Raw genomic sequence first — 17,712 nt, forward strand, 5'->3', positions numbered from 1 at the left:
CAGAGGGAAGACCTGCGGGAGTGCAAGGCCAGGTACCGGCGCCTGGAGGCTCAGCAGGCTGAGATGGTCAGCCAGTTCCAAGCCATGATGCAGTCCCACTGGAACAAGGTCTTCCAGCTCTTCACCACCACCGGCGCTTCCCTCCAGCCTTTGCCCAAAGCCCCACACCAGGAGGCCGAAGCAGACCCCGAGTCGGAATTTCTGCCCCCCTCCAACCCACACAAAAAGTCCTCAAAGAGGGAGACCCTCTGCAGCAACAGAAACATTAATTGCATGTATCTGTCCCAGGGGCTGTAGTTTCAGGACCCCTAATTTACGTCAATATAAAAAATGCAAATAATTTTTCTGGGGACCACCAAAATTTTCTCACGGACCACCAGTGGTCCACGGACCACCAGTTGGTGACTGCTGCACTAAGAGATTAAGGTCTAGGATCCCAAAAGAGGATTTTGAAGGTTTTTCTTTATGTGCAGAAATATTAATACTGCTTGTGATTTCAAGGGCCTCTGGTGGCTCAGCAGACTGTCTGTTATTAACACAGCTGCTTGCAATTACTGCAAGTTCAAGTCCCACCAGGCCCAAGGTTGACTCAGCCTTCCATCCTTTATAAGGTAGGTAAAATGAGGACCCAGATTGTTGGGGGCAATAAGTTGACTTTGTATATAATATATAAATGAATGAAGACTATTGCTTAACAGTGTAAGCTGCCCTGAGTCTTCGGAGAAGGGCGGGATATAAATAATAATAAAAAAATCCACAGTGTTCTTTTGTCTTCATGGTCATGGCTTCTCTGAGTGTTTGGTCTACCCTTCCTTTTCCACTGATTTCTCTCCCATCTGTTTACCTAAATGGACTTCCATGGAGACCTTTCTCCATGATATTCACAACAAGAGAAAGACCCTCCAGGGACTTCCCAAGCTAAGGGTCAACCTGAAGTTGGGTCTCTCCAGTCCATCTGAACCAATATTGTCTCTACTTTATAAGGTAAAGGTAAAGGTTCCCCTCGCAGATACGTGCTGGTCGTTCCCGACTCTAGGTAGCGGTGCTCATCTCCGTTTCAAAGCCGAAGAGCCAGCACTGTCCGAAGATGTCTCCATGGTCATGTGGCTGGCATGACTCAACGCCAAAGATGCATGGAACACTGTTCCCTTCCCACCAAAGGTGGTCCCTATTTTTCTACTTACATTTTTTTTACGTGCTTTTGAACTGCTAGGTTGGCAGAAGCTTGGACAAGTCACGGGAGGTCACCCCCGTTACGCAGCACTAGGGATTCAAACCGCTGAAACTGCCGACCTTTTGATCAACAAGCTCATCGTCTTAGCCACCGAGCCACTGTGCCCCTTTATACCCAACTGCAATTCTTCATCCAACATTTTTTCTCAAGTCTCCAATTCTGGGATTTGGCAGCATGGAGGCCAACCAGACACCCTGGAGATGCGTGGAGATGAAGCCCTGCCAAAGAGGGTGAAAAATTACCTTCAGGATTTCCACGCGTGAATCCAAGCAAGCAAGTCAAACAGAAAACCGTCCAGAGAAAAGGAAACCCCCTAAAGGGAGGGGAAAAAAACCACAATTTCTTTAAAAAGGAGAAACATATCAATCATTATTATTTCTTTCTTTCTTATTCTTTCTTTTATTTCTGATTTCTTTTCCAACAGAATCAGGGGGACATAAACCGAGAACAACGAAGTCGGTTCGGACCGGTTCGCTGGAACTGCTAGCGGAAATGGCGAGTGGGCCACCCACCCACCCTGCCTCTATGCCATCCTATTGAGGCATGTTTTTGACACGGAAGGCGTGTGCACAAGCAAGGTGCATGTGCGGAAGGCCGGGCACATTCGTGGACGCTCGTGCACTCATATTTGCAAACCGGTAGGGAAAGTAAGTGGATACCACCTCTGGATGTGACAGCCGCAACATTGTGTTACGGCAGGAAATGGTGTGTGGATCAGTGGTGGGTTCTAACCGGTGTTACCACCGGTTCGCTTCGTGCAAGCGCTTTGTGTGCGATTGGCGCGCACGTGCTTGCTTCGCTCGCGCACACAGCAAACTTGCACTTTGTGCAAGCGCATTGACTAGCTGAACAGCTGAGGCATTGCAATCGGCTCTGCCGCGCCTTTCAGCTGGGCTAAAAATGGAGGAATAAAGGTAGGTGTAGCGTAGGGGCGGGCGGGAGAGCTCATATGACGGTTGGAGTGAACCGGTTCACTGTCACTGCAACATCTCCACTACCGGCTCTCCCGAACCGGGAAGAACCGGTAGCAACCCACCACTGGTGTGGATGGTTTCAACCACCCCGTTCGGCCTTTTTGAAGGATGTTTTATGGCAGCGGTTCTCAACCTGTGGGTCGCGACCCCATTGGGGGTCGAATGACGATTTGCCAGGGGTCGCCTTCCCATTGGAAATATGGGAAGTATACTTGCGAATTGACTCTACAAGCCAGCTGCAAGCTCTTCAAATCGCTAGCCGAATTCGGCTTCAGGCACGATGAATTAAAAAAGAGAGAAATCTTTGCTCTGCTGTCTCCCTCTCAAGCCAGCTGCAATCACTCCCAATCGCTAGCCTAATCTGGCTTCAGGCGCAATAAACTTAATAGGGGAGGAGTCTCTGCTTTAATGCCTCCGTCCTCAAGGCAATCGCAAGCAGTTCAGATCGCTAGCCAATACGGCTTCAGGCGCGATAAATTCAAAACGAAAATAATTTTATGGTTGGGGTCGCCACATTGTGGGGAATTGTATTAAAGGGGTCGCAGCACTATAAAGGTTGAGAACCACTGCTTTATGGGATCCCTTTTCTTCTACCACTTCCCACCCTCCCCCTCTCTCTCTCAAAAAAAATAAAAAAATCCGTGCCCAATTCGAACACAGAGGCTTCCATCAGCCACTCTGTAATCCTCACCGCCCTTTGAGAGACAACTTCGACACACTTTGAGGGGTGTTCCTCACCTCCTGTCTCAATCGCCAATAGTTGTTTATCTCACCTTGCTGTGAGTGTCCAATCGTGGCCACTTGATAAGATTTGTGGCGTTCAACTCCCAGAATTCCCTAGGTCAGTCACTCTGGCTGGGGAGTTCTGGGAGTTGAAGTCCATAAATCTTACCAAGTGGCCAAGGTTGGACACGTCTGTCTCCATACTTGAAGGCACCACCTTGGAGAGATACTTCTCACTTTTCCTTCACAGCTCCCAAAAAGAGCAGGGTTCACAGGGGTTCGGGAGAACCTCTAGCTAAGATTCTGTGCAGTTTGGAGAATCCCCAAATCCCACTCCTGGCTGGCCCCGCCCACCCTTCCCCGCCCCTCCCAGGAGTCCTAGCATGGCTCATTTTGGATGCAGGTAAGTGCAGGGTGCACGCGGAGGCTCGGGGAGGGCGAAAAACAGGCCTACTGGAAGTTCAGGAAGGTCCAGATGGCCTCCAGAGCCTGGGGAGGGCCATTTTCGCCCTCCTGGAGGCTCAAGGAAAGCCTCCACAGCTCGGCAAAAATGCACACACACGCACACACCCCCGTCATGGTGCAGGAGGCCGACTAGGCTATGCCCACCATGGCCACGCCCACCCAGCAACCGGGCAGAAAACCCCTTGCTAAAATTTTTGAAGCCCACCCCTTTCTTTCTCTCTCTCTCTCTCTCTCTCTCTCTCTCTCTCTCTCTCTCACTCCTCTCTCTCTCCTCTCTCTCATTCCCTCTCTCTCTTTATCTCTCTCTTTCTCTTTCTCTCTTCTCTCTCTCACTCTCTCTCTCTTTCTCTCTCCTGTCTTTCTTTTTCTCTCTCTCTCATTCCCTCCCTCACTCCCTCTCTCATTCACTTTCTCCTCTCTTTCACTCTCTCTCTCCTCTCTCTCATTCCCTCTCTCTCACTCTTTCTCTCTCTTTCACTCTCTCTCTCTTTCTCTCTCTCCTCTCTCTCATTCCCTCTCTCTCTCTCTCTTTACTCTCTCTCTTCCCTCTCTCCTCTCTCTCTTTCTCTTTCTCTCTCTCTCTTTCTCTCTCTCTCTCATTCCCTCCCTCCCTCTCTCTCTCTCTCTCTCTTCAAATGATTCGAATGTAAATCACTGGGTTGCAAACACAACACAGAGAAATGTGTAAGCTAAACAGCAATTAGAACAGAAGAGATGCCGGGATCCGACACCCCCCCCACCCCCTCCCTTTCCTGTTTTTGGCTTTGCAAAACTGGAAACACAAGGAGGACTGATTGCAACACACACACACACACACACTCACACACAAACATATTAATGCAGAGAGTTTAGAGGATAAATCCCATATGGGCACCTTTCCTATGAAACCAGGTGGAGCTTCTCATTCGGGGACGGTGAGGTGAAAATTGGGTGGAGGTTTACAAAGGAGAAGTTGGAAGTTGGAGGCCATCTGGTTTTACAGAGGCGCTGAAGAGGAGAGCGAGGGAGGGAGGGGAGGGAGGGGACGGTGAGGAGGGAGGAAGGGAGGATAGAAGAAAGGAAGGGGAGGAGGAAGGAAGGGGAGGGAGGGAGGGGAGTGGGAGAGGGAGGAAGGAAGGAAGGAAGGGAGGAGGGAGAGGAGGAGGAGGAAGGTGAGAGAAGGAAGGGAGGGAGGAGGAGGAAGGAAGGAAGGAAGGGAGGAGGAAGGAAGGGAGGGAGATGGAGGGAGGGAGGGTGGGGAGGAGGAGGAAGGAAGGAAGGAAGGAAGGAGGAGGAGGAAGGAAGGGAGGGAGATGGAGGGAGGGAGGGTGGGGAGGGAGGAGGAAGGAAGGAAGGAGGAGGAAGGAGGGGAGGGAGGAGGAGGGAGGAGGAGGGAGGAGGAGGAGGAAGGGAGGAGGAAGGAGGAAGGGAGGGAGGAGGGAGGAAGGAAGGGAGGAGGAAGGAAGGGGATGGGAGGGAGATGGAGGGAGGAGGGAGGAGGAGGGAGGGAGGAGGAGGGAGGAGGAAGGAAGGAGAGAAGGGAGGGAGGGAGGCAGGGGAAGCGGAGAGGGAGGGAGGAAGGAAGGAGAAAGGAAGGGGAGGAGGAAGGAAGGGAAGGGAGGAAGGAAGAAGACAGAAAGAGGGAGGGAGGGGAAATAGATGAATGGGTGGATGAATGGATGGATGGAAGGACGGAGGGGAAAGAGGAAGGAAGGAAGGAAGGAAGGAAGGAAGGAAGGAAGGAAGGAAGGAAGGAAGGAAGGAAGGAAGGAAGGAAGGAAGGAAGGAATCTCTCTGCCGCTGTCCCATATTGATTTAGGCCCAGTATTCAAACTTTTGACTTGTTCAGAAATATCAGGGAGAAAAGAGGACAGGGTTCAGCATCCCTTCTAATTTTGCAGAGATCCATTTATGGAAAAATGAAACAGACAGAAAGTCACCGATCAACAGAGAGAGAGAGAGAGAGAGAGAGAGAGAGAGAGAGAGAAGAGAGAGATGTCTGCAGAATAATCTACCTGCAGATAATAAGTGATGTTGGGTTTCCTGCCTAAGCAGGGGGTTGGACTAGAAGACCTCCAAGGTCCCTTCCAACTCTGTTACTCTATTCTAATTCAAAGGGAGATGGTGCCTGCACAGAACACACACCTGGGTTCCTGCTGCAGGTGAGATCAGATCCTTCCATCCATCCATCCATCCATCCATCTCTTCATCTCCAGGCTGCAAGGATGAGAGCTAGCAGGCCTTGCCTGAGTAATCCTTGCTGTCCGAGATCTCCTAGGCCAGTGATGGCGAACCTATGGCACACACCTATGGGCCGCGGTGTGGCTCAGGCTGTAAGAAGCCTGTTATTAAACACAGCTGCCTGCAATTACTGCAGGTTTGAGTCCCACCAGGCCCAAGGTTGACTCAGCCTTCCATCCTTTATAAGGTAGATAAAATGAGGACCCAGATTGTTGGGGGGGCAATAAGTTGACTTTGTATATAAATATACAAATAGGATGAAGACTATTGCCTTACACACTGTAAGCCGCCCTGAGTCTTCGGAGAAGGGCGGGATATAAATGTAAATAAAAAATAAAAAATAAAATAAAAATAAAAATAAATAAATAAAAAAAACACGTCCCAGAAGTGACACGCAGAGCCAACTCTCCAGGCACACGAACCGTTGCCCGTTGTTCTTCCAGGCTCCGGTGCGCTGCCCAGCTGGTCTTCACGCACAGCAGTGCCGGAAACTGAAAGAGCAGCTGCCCAGTGTGCGCATGCATGTGCCAGGAAGTTGATCATCAGGTTTCCAGTGCGCATGCGCGCCAGCCAACTAGTCTCTGTGCATGCACACGCACCAGAAACCAGAAAACCAAGTGGGTGGTGCACATGCATGCGCTGGAAACCAGAAGATCATTTTCCCGCGTGTGCACCAGGTGGCTGGTCTTCCGGTTCCCTGCACGCATGCGCCGTTTTGACATGCAGCACCAAAAAGATTCACCAACACTGTCCTAGGCTAAGGACCAACCGCAGTGGTAGATCTGGCCAGCGAGCCAAGGCCAAGGAGCCATCCACCCAGTGGTCAAATATAAAATTTGTTAACTACCAGTTCTGTGGGCGTGGCTTGGTGGGGAGGGAGGGGTTAATGTGACTGGGTGGGTGTGGCCCACTTTTTTTTTTTTACTTTTAAAAGCATATTTAAAAGGTTGTTAAAAAATGCTTTTAAAAGCCTCTGACGATCAGGCAACTCAGCTGGGATCGTCAGAGGAGCCTTTTAAAAGCATTTTTTTAAAAACCTCTTCGGCCGAAGAAGTTGTAGGAAAAAAACGCTTTTAAAAGCTTCTGACGATCCCAGCTGAGCCGCGCAATCATCAGAGGCTTTTTTTTTTTTACTTTTAAAAGCATTTTTTCAGCCGAAGAAAAAATGCTTGTAAAAATTTTTAAAAAATAAACCTCTGATGATCGCACAGCTCAGCTGGGCATGGGGGGGAGGGCAGGGATTTTTGCTACCGGTTCTCCGAATCACCTGCCACCATCGCTACCGGATCGGGTGATCCGGTCAGAACCGGGAGCATTTCACCCCTGCATCCATCCCATATAAAGCCCTTCCAGATCCATCACGCTCTTGATGCCAAGCAAATGTCTCCTCAGATGTGGCAACCGAACAGCTGTTTTTCGCTCCCCTTCTCCTCTATCTTTAGCAAGCAGGACTTCCCACGTCCATCTCTCTGTGAAACCCTGTCCAGGCTCAAATCAAAGTCTTGCAAAAGGAGGCAGGCTATGGAAGTTGGGGAGTGGCCAGGCCACCAAAGGGAGGTCCAAGGGAGGTCCCCAATGTTATGCTCTTCTTCTTCTTCTTCTTCTTCTTCTTCTTCTTCTTCTTCTTCTTCTTCTTCTTCTTCTTCTTCTTCTTCTTCTTCTTCTTCTTCTTCTTCAAGTCTTGGAGGATCATCATACTCCCTGGTCATCTTTCAGCCAGGAGGAGACAGGGGTGGGCTTCTTGCCAAGAGAGAGCTAGGTGGGCAGTTGGGAGGGTGGGCTTCCACCTCAACACACCCGAAGACCTTCCCCCTTTCCCATAGAGATGCTCACCCTTCTGGCTATCTTCGCAGGTCCACCCCATCCAACAAAATGCATGACTGGGGGTGTGGGTGGAAGGCCAGCAGCCTCCTCTTCCTCCTCTACTTTCTCCTCCTCCTTCTCTTCTTCTATCTTCTTTTCATCTATATTCTTCCCCTTCTTTCTCCTCATCCTCCTTATTTTCATCTATCTTCTTCTTCTCCTCTTTCTCCTCCTCCTCCTCTATCTACTTTTCATCTATCTTCTTTTTTTCTTCCTCCTCCTCCTTCTCCTCCTCTTCTTCTTCTTCACCTCTTTCTCCTCCTCCTCCTCCTCCTCCTCCTCTATCTTGTTTTCATCTTTCTTCTTCTTTACCTCCTCCTCCTCCTCTATCTTGTTTTCATCTTTCTTCTTCTTCACCTCCTCCTCCTCCTCTATCTTGTTTTTATCTATCTACTACTACTACTCCACTTTCTCCTCCTTCTCGCCTCCTCTTTCTCCTCCTCCACCTCCACCTCCTTTTCCTTTATCTTCCTTTCATCTATCCTCTTTTCACCTCCTCTTCTTTTCATCTATCTTCTTCTTCTCCTCTTTCTCCTCCTCTATGTTCTCATTTTTCTTCTTCACCACCTCCTCTTCCTCTATCTTCTCTTCCTCCTCCTCTCTTTTATCTATCTTTTCTCCTTCCTACTCTATCTTTTTTTTATCTATCTTCTCCTCCTCCTCCATTTTCTCCTCCTTCTCTCTCCTCCTTCTCTCCTTTCTCCTCCTCCACCTCCACCTCTTCCTCCTTTATCTTCCTTTCATCTATCTTCTTCTTCTTCTTCACCTCCTCCTCTTTTCAACTATCTTCTTCTCGTCCTCTATCTTTTCTCATCTTCTTCAACTCCTCCCCTCTATCTCCTCTTCTTCTTCCTCCTCCTCTATCTTTTATCTATCTTTTCTCCTTCCTCCTACTCTATCTTCTCTTCTTCCTCCTCCTCCTCCTCTTTTATCTATCTTCTTCTTCCTCCTCCTCTTCCTCTATCTTCTTTTCATCTTTCTTCTTCACCTCCTCTTCTTCACCTCTTTCTCCTCCTTCCTCCTCTTCTTCTCCTCCTCTATCTTCTCCTCCTTCTTCTTCTTCACCTCCTCCTCTCTTTATCTATCTTCTCCTCCTCCTCCTCTCTTTATCTATCTTCTTCCTCCTCCTCTATCTTTTATCTATCTTTCTCCTCCTCCTCCTCCATTTTCTCCTCCTCTTCTTCTTCTCCTCTTTCTCCTCCTCCACCTCCACCTCTTCCTCCTTTATCTTCCTTTCATCTATCTTCTTCTTCTTCTTCACCTCCTCCTCTTTTCAACTATCTTCTTCCCGTCCTCTATCTTTTTCTCATCTTCTTCAACTCCTCCCCCTCTATCTCCTCTTCTTCTTCCTCCTCCTCTATCTTTTATCTATCTTTTCTCCTTCCTCCTACTCTATCTTCTCTTCTTCCTCCTCCTCCTCTATCTTCTTTTCATCTTTCCTCTTCTTCTTCACCTCCTCCTCCTTCCCCCCCCCCCACCAGCCAGCATTCCACCAAGGGAGCATCTGCAAAGCGTGGCCGTCTCTGACAGCCGCTGGGCAGGCCAACTCTCTTAACCCCTTGGGCTCCGGTGGAGGAATGGGGGCAGAGCCAGAGGGAAAGAGAGGGAGAGAGAGGGAGGGAGGGAGGGAGGGCGCCCGTGTCTTTCCTCTCCTGTTGCTCCCGAAAACCTCGCCCTTCTTCCTCCTCTTCCTCCTCCTCCTCCTCTTCCTCCTCCGTACACACAGTTCTTCCACCTCCCAACAGGGGCCAGCAATGAATGAGCGAGAGCGCCAATGAATGAGCTTTTCCAGGGTTTGATGCTTTCCACGCATCGTGAGCTCCTCGGAGTCCCCTCGGGAAGATTGGGGGGGCGTGGGGGGGCGTGGACCTCGACTGTATGAATAAATCAGCTCTCCCAGGCGGGGGGGGGAGGCGCAGTGCCCCAGCTTCACCCCGCCCTCCCCTCCTTCCTCCCGGCTGCCTTGTTCTTCCCAGCCTTCCCAGCAAAGGTGAGACTTCTGCCCCCTGTAGCCGGACCCACCTTTTAAGGCATCTTCAGGACTGGGGGTGGGGGACGTGGGGAAGGGGGGAGGGGAGGAAAAACCCCTTTCTGTTTTGTTTTTACATTGTTTTTTTTAAAAAAAACTCACTTTCTTCCATCTCAAAACTTTCTCTTTCTCCTTCATCTCCTCCCCGCTTGCCTTCAATACATGCCTTCCCTTTTTCGTGGCTTGGATTCCCCCACCGGAGCTAGAGCTGGGCTCCTTCCAGGCCTGCTCCCAACATCTGGACGGTTCCTCTCCCGCCCCCCCCGCCCCCCCCCAACGACCCCTGCCACCCTGCTCTCCCTCCCTTCCTCCCCCTCCCGCCAGCTCCCGGACCCCGCCAGCTTGCGTCTCCCCCTTTGGCTTGCTCGCTCACCCCCTTAGCGCGGCGGCTTTGAGTCTGAAGGCAAGCGGCCTCAATACCGACGTCATCCCGGTCTCAGTGCATGGCTGTTCCGCGGCAAAGCCTCCGAAAGCTGGCTCGGGGGTGCATCTTCCGCTCCAGCCGCCCCCCGAGGGGTTCAGCGCCGCAGCCCGGCTCGGAGAGTCTCTTCTGGGCTCAGCCCCGCGCTGCGCTCTCGCCTCCGGTGGAATCCTCAGCTTGAAGTGCTGGCCGCAAAGTTTGCGCTTCCCATTTAAGTCGCCGCTCTCCGCGGGTGCCTTGGGGGGCAGCAGAAAGAGGGGGAGAGGAGGCTAGTTGGGCAGCCGGGGGGCTCCATGCTTGCTCGCCCACCGACCCAGCCCGCCCACCCCCGGCGCGACCACCGCCGCCGCCGCCGCCTTCTCTATCCTCCTCCCGCCCGGGGGAGCTGAGCCAAAGTCCAGCAGCGTGGCTCGCTCTCCTGCTGCAAAAAGTTCTTTTGGGAAAGGAAAGAAAGAGAGAGAGAGAGAGAGAAAGAGAAAGAGAAAGAAAGAAAGAAAGAAAGAAAGAAAGAAAGAAAGAAAGAAAGAAAGAAAGAAAGAAAGAAAGAAAGAAAGAAAGAAAGAAAGAAAGAAAGAAAGAAAGAAAGAAAGAAAGAAAGAAAACGAGTCTCGTTTCGGGAAGACTCAACCCGGCACCTCGGTTTTGCAAATTTAGCCCAGGTTTTTTTTGGGGGGGGGCGGGTGTCTCTGCAAGAGGAACCCAGAAAGGGATTTCCAGCGGCTCTTAAGAAGCGATGCGGCTCTTTCCGCCCCGTGGAAATCCGCGTCTGGGTTTTTGTGCGGGAAGAGGGAAGGAGGAGAGGAAAGGGAAAGAGGGGAGAGGAGGAAAAGAAACGGAGAAAAGGGAATTAAAAAAAAGAAAGGAGAAAGGAGAAGGTGGGGGGTGAACAGCGCTTTTCGCAGCGCCCCGCAGCCAGCCGGTCGATGCTGCCCTCCGGTGGGCTGGTTGGGAAGCTGGAAGCGACGGGTTTTTTTTCCCCTTTGGCAAGCTTGTGGGGGGGGGGGCGGTTTGTGAAGGATGGGGAAAAGGGGGGGGGGCAGGAAATTAAGTTAAACCCTTGGCAAAAATCCGAAACTGCCCTGCCGGCTTGAACCCAATCTGGCTTGCAAAAGATTAATTGTGCCTGCTTAGTTAAAGTGGGTTTTTTTTTTCCAGGATCCCAGAAAAAGAGTAGAGTAGTATAGAGTAGAGTAGAGTAGAGTAGAGTAGAATAGAATAGAATAGAATAGAATAGAATAGAATAGAATAGAATAGAAAATAATGTGGCTCAGGCTGCTAATGCAGTCTGTTATTAACAGAAGCTGCCTGCAATTACTGCAGGTTCTAGTCCCACCAGGCCCAAGGTTGACTCAGCCTTCCATCCTTTATAAGGTAGGTAAAATGAGGACCCAGATTGTTGGGGGCAATAAGTTGACTTTGTATATAAATATACAAATAGAATGAAAACTATTGCTAACATAGTGTTAGCCGCCCTGAGTCTCCGGAGAAGGGCGGGATATAAATGCAAAAAAAAATAAAAAATGAATAGACTGGAGTGGAATAGAATAGAGTAGAATGGAACGGAATGGAATAGAAAATGAAATAATGAATAGAGTGGAGTGGAATAGAATAGAATAGAATAGAATAGAATAGAATAGAATAGAATAGAATAGAATAGAATAGAATAGAATAGAATAGAATAGAATAGAATAGGAAATAATGAATAGAGTGGAGTGGAATAGAATAGAGTAGAATAGAATGGAATGGAATGGAATGGAATGGAATAGAATAGAGTAAAATAGAATATGAAATAATGAATAGAGTGGAATGGAATGGAATGGAATGGAATGGAATAGAAAATGAAATAATGAATAGAGTGGAGTGGAATGGAATGGAATGGAATGGAATAGAATTTATTGGCCAAGTGTGATTGGACACACAAGGAATTTGTCTTTGGTGCATATGCTCTCAGTGTACATAAAGAAAAAAAATAAAATATATTGTTCAAGAATCATAAGCGTGATAGTCATAGGATACTAATAAGCAATCAAATCATACTAGGAAACAAATAAAACAATATAAATTGTAAAGATACAAGCAACATGGTTATAGCCATAAGAGATAGGTACTAATAAGGGTGAGAAGAATAATAGTAATACAGTCTTAGTAAATAATTTGACAGCGTTGTGGGAATTAGTTGTTTCAATGTCTGGGAGAGATTCTCCATCCATCCTCCAGGATCAGGGTTGTCCCAAATGTGCTTTATTATTTTTTTTCCTTTCAAAAGGCAACTGTACTTCCTTTGTTTTTTCTACTTTAGAACTGAAGAAGCTCCTGGGATAAGAAGCGAAACGTCTTCAAGGGAAACCAATCGCCTTTTGGAGGGGGAAAAAACCCAGCACTTTTGGGACAATCAATCAATCAATTTGTAGGAGACAACATATGTTGCTTGTAGCCTTCACTTGGAGCTGAACCAAAACCTGTTGGAACCCAGCCAGATTTCTATTTCATTTCTAGGTCTTTATTTTATTTTATTTTGGCCTTGGTTGCTGTCTTTCTTCTGATCTTGGAAGTATCCGAAATAGGGTGGATAGTGTGGGAATCCCTCATTCCCAGTTAAGCTTCAGGGAAATGGGGAGCTTCAGAAGCTGAAGAACCGAAGAAGCTCCTTGGATGAGAAGCGAAACGTCTTCAGGGAAAAAACAAAGAAAGTCCAATTGCCTTTTTTTTTTTGAGGGGGGAGGAGAAATAAGCACCTTTGGGACATCGGGGTTTAACTGGCTGTGAGTCTTCGGAGTCACCCGACACTATCAACCCAATCTGGGGTTAAGTTAATAATAATAATAACAATAACAACAACAACAACAACAACAGAGTTGGAAGGGACCTTGGAGGCCTTCTAGTCCAACCCCCTGCCCAAGCAGGAAACCCTACACCATCTCAGACAGATGGTTATTTCATCAAAGTTGGCTTTGATGAAAGTTATTCATTGTCCTTTGAGTAGACAGACGAGCGGCGTATAAATTGAATAAAATAACTTGTCTTCATTCAGCCCAGTTGTGGCTGCATTGCTGCAACAGACTAACACAACTCTTTTTTTAAAAAAAAAATTGGACCAAGGTTCCAGTCCTTAATATTTCCCCAGAGGGTTAATCTCACGGGACGATCAGAAGCACTAATGGTTAAGGAATTGAGATGACGTTCATTGAAAAGTTATTCTCTGCTTAATTTACACTCCTAACTGAAAAAGAAAAGGTTTGGGTGCTTTTTTTTTTAAAGGAATTCTTAAATGTTGCCCAAATAGATGATCGATAATGCATTGGATGGGAAAGCTGCTAGTCCCTAGGACAATTTACAGCATAAATCCTAGGGAATGCTTAGACCAGTTTAATTCCAATATAAACACTCCGTTTCCCTCTTTCTACCATACCTGAATTTATTTATTTTTTTCCCTTCCCTCTGCCGGACTGGAAGTCGCTAAACGATCAAACAGAGTGCCAGGTTTCCTTTTTTTTAAAAAAAGCAGTTTTCTTCTCAAATTGCTGGCGAAAAGAATGGAGAAGGGTCGTATTCTCCCTACCGCACGAAACTTGGGAAGGAATTCTGCCCCTTTTCCCCCAGCTGTCGGAAATAAAAAGAGATCCGTAGATGACTTTGTTTGCTCGAATTCAATTTATAAGTAAAAAGAGGGGAGTTAAAAACACCGCCACGCAGATGGCTAGCCCTGCTAGATATTTTAAGCCTTGCGATGCCAATCTCCAAAGTAATTTACTCATTCAAACAGACGTGGATTCTACACTCCCACCCCATAATAGAATAGAATAGAATAGAATAGAATAGAATAGAATAGAATAGAATAGAATAGAATAGAATAGAATAGAATTTATTGGCCAAGTGTGATTGGACACACAAGGAATTTGTTTTGGTGCAGATGCTCTCAGCGTACATAAAAGAAAAAGAAAAAAATACCTTCATCAAAGGTACAACATTTACAACACAAATGATGGGCATAGGTTGCAATTTAACCCTTAATGATAGCAACAAAAAGTTACAGTCATACAGTCATAAGTGGAAAGAAATTGGTGATGAAAAATGACCCCTTCCTCCCCACATTCCTGGCCAAATAGCTACTAAAAATTAGCATTTGCCTATGGAAGGGACCACAGGCTCCAGATTTTTTAAAAGAAAAGCTAACCCCAGAATCAGAATGTCAAAAAGAGCAGAAATTCACTCGTATAATGAACATCATTCGCAGTTTGAGTTTAAAACATCACCCTAGCAAAAAGAAAGAAAGAAAGAAAGAAGGAAGGAAGGAAGGAAGGAAGGAAGGAAGGAAGGAAGGAAGGAAGGAAGGAAGGAAAGAAAAAGAAAGAAAGAAAGAAAGAAAGAAAGAATAAATCAGAATGGATTTGAAATAATTGGCCAACAAGATTTCTTTCCTATACTCAGCTTCTCTCTTAAGCCTTTAAGCATCGGTTTAAATTTAGATTTTAAATTTAAAGCCACACAGAAGGAGGGATTTTGGAGCGCGGATATACTTACGCTACATCCAGGTAAGGTGTAGACGGTCTCTCTCTCTCTCTCTCTCTCTCTTTCTGCAAACAGACTTTAAAACAAAGCAAAAAAGAAAAGGTAAAACAAAAAATATTACAGTTTTCTTCCAGGTTTTGTTTTTTTTCTTTTCAATTCCTGAGCTAAAAAGCCTTTGAGGATTGCAAAAAAAAAACCCCCGCCAAGGGTCACTGAGTGGGTCAGACAGCCCAGGCTGAGGTGCTGAGGCGCTGAGTCCACTGCTTGGGTGGGTGCAGGTCACCCATCGCCCCACGATCCAGAGATGCTGCGGGAGGCAAAAAAAATAAAAATAAAAATAAATTCAGAGGCAGAGAACGGATGAAGGGAGAGGATGGATCTGCAGCCGAGCACCAAAAAAAAATAATAATTGCAGTTCTCTGCTGCCTCCTGTTGCTTTTAAATAGCTGCAGGGACTTTTAAAAAAAAAACAAAAAAACCTTCAGGGGGAGGGGGGGAACCAGGTGTCTGGTTTCTGTGCGCTTTCCAAGCTAATGAATATCAAACTTACTCCAGGCCAGGGCTGAGGAAGTGCCAAATCCTTCTTCTCTTTGGCTCTCGGTTCACCTTTTTGGGAAGGTGCAGTTGATGCCCCACCGTGTAAAAGAAGGGAGGGGCGGAAGGGGGTAGGGGAAGGGGAGGAGAAGAAGGGGTAAGAAAGATCCTGGGAACTCTACCATCAGGCAGCCGGGCTATGATGGATTAGAGATAGAATAGAATAGAATAGAGTAGAGTAGAGTAGAGTAGAGTAGAGTAGAGTAGAGTAGAGTAGAGTAGAATAGAATAGAATAGAATAGAATAGAATAGAATAGAATAGAATAGAATAGAATAGAATAGAATAGAATAGGGGCCTCTGGTGGCTCAGCAGACTAAGTCTGTCTGTTATTAACACAGCTGCTTGCAATTACTGCAAGTTCAAGTCCCACCAGGCCCAAGGTTGACTCAGCCTTCCATCCTTTATAAGGCAGGTAAAATGAGGACCCAGATTGTTGGGAGCAATAAAAGTTTGACTTTGTATATAATATACAAATGGATGAAGACTATTGCTTAACACAATTTAAGCCGCCCTGAGTCTTCGGAGAAGGGCGGGATATAAATTCAAATAAAATAAAAAAAATAAAAAATAGAATAGAATAGAACAGAATTTTTTATTGGCCAAGTGTGATTGGACACACAAGGAATTTGTCTTTGGTGCATATGCTCTCAGTGTACATAAAAGAAAAGATACGTTCATCAAGGTTCAACATTTACAACACAAATGATGGTCATAGGGTACAATTTAACCCTTAATGATAGCAACAAAAAGTTACAGTCATAAGTGGAAAGAGATTGGTGATGGGAACGATGAGAAGATTAATAGTAGTGCAGATTCAGTAAATAGTCTGACAGTGTTGAGGGAATTATTTGTTTAGCAGAGTGATGGCCTTCGGGGGAAAAAACTGTTCTTGTGTCTAGTTGTTCTGTTGTGCAGTGCTCTATAGCGTCATTTTGAGGGCAGGAGTTGAAACAGTTTATGTCCAGGATGTGAGGGATCTGTAAATATTTTCACGGCCCTCTTCTTGATTTGTGCAGTATACAGGTCCTCAATGGATAATTGGAGATAATAAATGGAGATTGGATAAATTTAGACAATAAAAGGGTTTTTAACGATTGGAGGGCATGATCTACAGCAGTGATGGGTAACCTTTTTTGCCGTCGTGTGCCAAAAGCGGGGGGAGGGGAGCACAGGAAGGTGCGCGCGTTTTATAGGTGGCATTTAACACTGGCAAGATAGGCTAAAATGTATACAAATATGAAACGGAGTGCTGGAAGTGCAAGCACAAGGATGGAACGTTTTATCACATGTGGTGGCAATGGCCCAAAGCAAATAAATAAATAAATATTGGGGAGAGATCAGGAGATGGCTGCAAGAGATAACAGGAGAACAAATTGAATTCAAAGCTGAATGATTTAATAAAGGCTGGCTGGCATCAGAAAAGGGATGAAGAAGGGACTTCGGAGGACGGGACTCAACCCAGCTCGATGGAGGATGTCTATCTCGACCGGATGAGCCACCAAACTTCTGCAGTTCTCAAGGGAAAGGGGGAGAAGCCATTCTGCAGTGCTGTTGGAGTCTTTCCCTCTCTCCCTCCCTCCTTTCTCTTTCTTTCTTTCTTTCTCCCCCTCCTCCTTTCTTCCTCCCTATCTAACCTTCTCTCCTATTCTTATTTCCCCTCCCTTTCTTCCTCCCCTTTCTTCTCTTTCTCTCTCTTCTTCTCCCTTTCTTCCGTCTCTCTACTCCTTCTTTTCTCTCACTATTGCTGTATTCATTTTCAAGTCAATATTTTCCACTACAGTGTCCAGACAACCCCGATTTTTCCTCCATTTATTGAATGTATTTCTCAGAATTCCCCTCATATATTTTTGTTTATTAACAATGTTTATTAACAATAATTAGGTTTGGGTTCATTTTAGCCAGCCTTGCTGGGGCTAAGTGCCAACGATAGAACATTTAATACTGGTTTTCCTTATAGGCAACCGATTTTGTTAACAACCGCCTTTTTTTTATAAGCAGAAGGAACTCGATCCTTTTCTGCTTTCTTCCCTGGTGTAATGTATTTGACTTTTGGAGGGAACTTTTGGAGGGAAAATACATGTTGTTGATTGGCTGGTGCCTCAGCCAGAATAGTATATAAGGAGAGCTTCTCCTGGGGTTTATTTGCTGGGTTCACACCATACAATAAAAGAGCTGTTGTTACACACTCTCCTGCTTCCTCAATTGCCTGATCCAACACCTGGAAAGCCAGTTTGCGTTCCTGATCCTTTTAGAAGTTGACGTCAAACTTTCGTGCGCATTTGATCCCGGTGATGAATCCAGCTCTCCGACCGGATCGTCCCTTTTTAAGGAAAGAAAATGAAATTCTATAACCCTGAACTGACAAACAAAGATTTTTCTCTTGTGTGTTCATTTTTCTAACACAAACGCACAATCACATCTGAATTTTCTGGCCAAGCTGGCCTCTCCAGAATTTGCTAGAAAATCTCTCTCGTGAGTTCATAAACATACCTCAGGAATAGAGCCCACAAATTACAGGTCAACGCTAAAAACAGTCATCTAACATGACCGCGAAGGTACAGGACAGGTTCTTGAGAAACAGGTCCTGGAATGAAGGAAATTGTGGCGTGATTGACAAAAAAAAAAAAAGATGTTCAGATCCTAGAAAGCGCAACAAAGACGATAAAGGACCTGGAGGCT

The 17,712-nt window shown here is 46.6% G+C and overlaps 1 protein-coding gene across 1 annotated transcript in view; it reads right to left on the reverse strand.

Moving 5' to 3' along the window:
• Window positions 1–10,762, reverse strand: part of LOC131186096 (collagen alpha-1(XXVII) chain-like) — a 238,539-nt gene extending 227,777 nt beyond the window's left edge. The window contains exons 1-2 of the mRNA XM_058159356.1: window positions 9,882–10,762; window positions 1,477–1,547 (exon numbers count right to left, since the gene is read on the reverse strand). Of these exons, the coding sequence (XP_058015339.1) occupies window positions 1,477–1,547; window positions 9,882–9,937 (127 nt within the window). The 5' untranslated portion in view covers window positions 9,938–10,762. The remainder of the gene's footprint in view (window positions 1–1,476; window positions 1,548–9,881) is intronic.
• Window positions 10,763–17,712: the final 6,950 nt, after the last annotated feature.

This window comes from Ahaetulla prasina, chromosome 16 (assembly GCF_028640845.1).
Source record: "Ahaetulla prasina isolate Xishuangbanna chromosome 16, ASM2864084v1, whole genome shotgun sequence".
Classification (NCBI taxonomy): Eukaryota; Metazoa; Chordata; class Lepidosauria; order Squamata; family Colubridae; genus Ahaetulla; species Ahaetulla prasina.